The sequence below is a fragment of the Gossypium hirsutum genome, chromosome A08 (assembly GCF_007990345.1).
Source record: "Gossypium hirsutum isolate 1008001.06 chromosome A08, Gossypium_hirsutum_v2.1, whole genome shotgun sequence".
Taxonomy (NCBI): domain Eukaryota; kingdom Viridiplantae; phylum Streptophyta; class Magnoliopsida; order Malvales; family Malvaceae; genus Gossypium; species Gossypium hirsutum.
The window spans coordinates 117989355-117993819 of record NC_053431.1 but is presented as its reverse complement, the minus strand read 5'-3'; the positions used below and the strand labels follow the sequence as shown (position 1 = coordinate 117993819).

The 4465-nt window shown below is 32.4% G+C and overlaps 1 protein-coding gene across 1 annotated transcript; it reads left to right on the top strand.

Annotated features, from left to right (window-relative positions):
* Positions 1–1198: 1198 nt before the first annotated feature.
* Positions 1199–2348, top strand: LOC107926961 (protein LURP-one-related 4). Its single transcript, XM_016857900.2, has 3 exons — positions 1199–1509; positions 1607–1825; positions 1910–2348. The coding sequence occupies exons 1-3, from the start codon at positions 1273–1275 to the stop codon at positions 2042–2044; spliced, it is 591 nt and encodes a 196-aa protein (XP_016713389.1). The 5' UTR covers positions 1199–1272; the 3' UTR covers positions 2045–2348.
* Positions 2349–4465: the final 2117 nt, after the last annotated feature.

Below are 4465 nucleotides of genomic sequence, written 5' to 3'. Positions count from 1 at the left end.
TTTTTTATATGTTCAGAAAAATTATACATTACAAAACCTTTTGTTTGTCACAGCTGACTATACCTTATTAGTAAACTCAATATCAATAGTTAAAAGAGTTTACCAATCAACTCTACTATCCCAACACAATTTCAAAAGTTTATATATATCGATTAGATTAATATCACGAACTTAATTGGATAATAATAAAATTTTCATTATTTTATACAATAAATTTTATTATCTATAAATTTAGTAAATATAAAGATAATATTGAAGATGTACTTTATTTTTCATATAATGTTGGAGATTGGTTGGTATAAGGTGATGAGAATATATATGAAAATGAATAAAATAACATCATTCAACCGATAATAATATATATATACATGATGTCCCTGTTCTTCGTTACGTCAACCAGCTCCAATACATTGTACACTTTAGAAGCAGAATTTATAAATAAAATATTAGAGTTTTGGGATTAACTCAAAAGAGTTGATTTTTGTCATTAGTTCAACAACAAGAAACATGCTTTAAACAGTCTTTTTTTTTCTTTTTCCAGCAGAACAAACATGCTTTAAACATGGCTTAAATATTAATCTCCTATGACTGCATATTCAGAGTTAATATGTAATTTGATATCTGAATTATATTTTATTTTTTAATATTTATACCTATGAAATCTTTTTATCAACGAACTTAAAAACGAAAATAATGTCGTCGTCAAAATTTAATATTTCTCATAAAAATATGAAAAATTATAAATGTTTTTATGAAAACGTGTTTTCATGTCAGCGGAATTCATTTTTGAACAACATAAGGATGAAATAAAAAGAAAAAAAAAACAAAGGGAAATTTGGAAAAAAAAATTTAAATATAATGTCAAATATCAATTGTAAATCAGTCTATTAATGCCACATTAGATTTTTGTAATGACTTGGAGTAAACTGTTTACTGGAATAATTCCACAAGTACCAAATTGAAAATACATTTAAAAAAAATTACAAATACTACATTGAAAAATAAGATATAATTTAGGTACCAATCCACATATTAACCCTTAATAATAGGATAAGATAAAATGGTAATGGGAGAGGTTTGAAATTTTCTTTTACGTCATTTTCCAATTATTTTATAAGACTCCATGACTGTCACATTGCCATGTTTATATATATATATTATATAATAGAAGTTACAACTCAATTCCTAGAGGCATATAGCTTACATAATCCCAAGCCGGCCATTCTCATTGAACCTCACCTCACCTTTCTCATTTTTTGTTTGAAAGTTTAGATGGCTAAGGTTCATCCAACTGAACCACAAGTTTCCGGTCCCTGCAGCATGAACTCTGCAGGTAAGGAAACATTCACTATATGGATGAAATCTCTTGTATGCCACACCAATGGTTGCACCATCTTTGATTCAAAAGGCCAGATTGTGTATCGTGTCGAAAACTACGACACCAAAGGTAGCAGTGAAGTTCATCTCATGAATCTCCACGGCCATGTTCTCTTTACCATTCTAAAAAAGGTACTACACACACACACACACACACACACACGAATATATACATATAGATCTAAGTATATAAACCTTGGGATTTACATTACGTCCTTGATTTTTGCAGAAACTACAAATATTGGGATGTTGGAATGGATATAGAGGGAACTTTACTAGCAGAAAGAAGGAAAAATCCAGCTTTCAAGTCAAGAAATGTTGCAGAATTCTACGGGGAGACCTAGTTTGTGAAGTTAGAGTGGGGTTTAACAAGTACTTCATGGTTAGCTTAGGGAACAAGAAACAAGGATTTAAGATTGTAAACTCGGGTGGAGATATTACAGCAGAGGTAATTAAATTAACACCATGAAAGTAAATATACCTATGCTATGCTAAATCATTTATCAAGCAGTAAAGTTAAGTTTGGTTGCAGGTGAAGCAGAAGCAATTACCTACTGGAATGGTGTTAGGAGATGATGTCTTAACTTTGGAGATAGAGCCAAGTATTGATCAAGCTCTTACTGTTGCTCTTGTTCTCGTTTATGGATTGATGAATAGGAGATTGTAGATAATTACCAGCTTCAATTTTCAGAAATTTGACATATAGTTTCATGTAATTCTTTTTATTCTTTTCAGGATTGGTAGATTTGTTATTGTAATTGAGAAAAGTAAAGAATTAGATAGGAAGAGAAATGTAAAAAAGAGAAGGAATTGTATGAAGTTGTGATTCTACGTTATTTTTTCTCTTGAATTTTTATTTGTATTTGAAAATTAAATTTGATTGATTTGTAAAATCATAATGCAAGGTTGATGCAATAAGAAGGGTTTGGATAAGATGTGATGAGCACAATCAGTCTGACCAACCTCATAATTTATACATATTTATTAGTATATGTTTTATCATGAAAAAGAGTATGTATGAAATTATATGATTATTAAGTGTTGTGTGTATCAGATTGATTCCTTGAGCAAAGTGTGGGTGGCGGAATCGCATGGTCTGACAACAAATATTCACTATATATATATATGCAAAAGAAACGTTTTGGATAGTGAAAACCATTAATTCTTTTACATCATTGGGAGTTAGGGATTATTAGGAGAGATGTATTTGTACAGAATTCACTTCACATACGGCATTCTTTAGTATTACGAATGGACGGAAAAACCTGAAGCTTTTTCTTGAATTAGAGACAATCTAAAAATTCTGCCTACAATGAGTAGCATAAGCTATAATCTCGAGGGTTTCATGACTTGTAAGTCAACATCTTTCATTAAAGAAGTACCTTGTGACTTAGGGCGTTTATGACCCCCAACATCATGATACTTGTCATTGAGATGTTCTCTAAACATAACTCATATATAAGGCAATAAGGCATAAGTGATTGATTAAATTTTAGGGATTTTGAAATTAACATATGGATGACATATGGTACTTTGAGAATTATTAGAAACAATTCTTTAAAGGCTTATTGGCATCGGGAATAAGGGTGAAGATACTCTTTCTTTTAGCATTCTTAAGTCTCTTCTCTCCAAAGTTTAACCGATATTCACATTCTAACCATCTCAATCCTTCTACGACACTCTATCTTCCGGTGAACTATAACAAATCATCACAACTTTCTCCTTATATTAATAATTGGTGCAATGAGCATGGACTCACTCTCCACCAACATGATCAATAGAATAAATGCTTACCCCAATAACAACTTTCCTAACAACCAAAACTTTAAAAATTTTCAAACTTCCCCTGCAACTAAGATTACTCAACAACCACAACCTTCAATAATATCAAAGTATATTGTCTCGTCCCCTGAGGAAACATATAACTTCGGCCAATAGTACAATCATCCCTGCAATCCATTTAATTGGATTTTTTACCGAAAAATATAAAAAAAATACCAATATGGTATGTTGCAAAAATTATGTACCAAAATGGTACCTTTAGATGGGTGGATGGTGGTGCATAGGCGGCACAACCCTGATATCCTGGTACTAAACAATTAAAAAAAATATTATTTTAGTAGTGAAGAGATAGGGATAGGCAGCACACATGTAAAAATACGGGTTGTATATGGTAAAAATCGGACTCGAAAATTGACTCGTTGACACGATGGGACAGGACACGGGTCACGCCTAGAGAAGAGGCGGCATTGGTGGAGGAGTTGGCGTAGGCGGCACTGGTGGAGGAGTTGGCAGATGTAGCACCGCGGCAGGCAATGGGACAAATGCATGTTGACTTAATTTGTTTTTTGTGTGTTTGGGGACCTTATAATGGTCCGCAAGCAGGGACAAAGCCAGAATAAATATTTAGAGGGGCCGGATAAAATTTTAATTTTTTATAGTTTATATATTTATAATTTGTAAAGGATTAAATCGAATTTTTATAATTTAGGGGGGCCAAAGTGCAATTTTACCTTTACTAATTTAAAATTTTTAAAAAATTTTAAGGGCCAAAAGAGTAAATTTACATTTTAGGGGGGGCGGGGCCCATGCCAGCCCCCTTGGCTTCGTCCCTGTCCCCAAGTTCATTTTCGACCAATGAGTAAAGGAGAAGAAGGAGAAGGAGAGGGCAGGAAGGGAAGGGAAAAAGAAAGAAAAAAAGAGAAGGAGAATAGAGAGAGAGAGAGAGAAAGAGAAGGGAAAAAATAGAAAAGAAAAGGTAATTTTTTTTATAAATTAATGGATTAATTTTAATTTAATTTGTTTTTGCTATTATTATTGTCGAAACCATTTTTTTTAAAAACGGGAATCGACTTAGATTTTGACAATGAAAACGAGAAAACAGGAAGTCGCCACCAATCCTTTTTGATGAGGTGTGATCGGGTCACCTCGTAAAAGTGGTTATTTTTAATAAATGTTTTAATTTATTTAAACAACGATTTTGGTCCGTGAAATTAAAAAAAAAACGGGTTCGGGAGTCGGTTACGCACAAGGAAGGATTAGCACCCTTGATACGCCCAAAAATTGGTACCTAGTTGACTAATTAGTG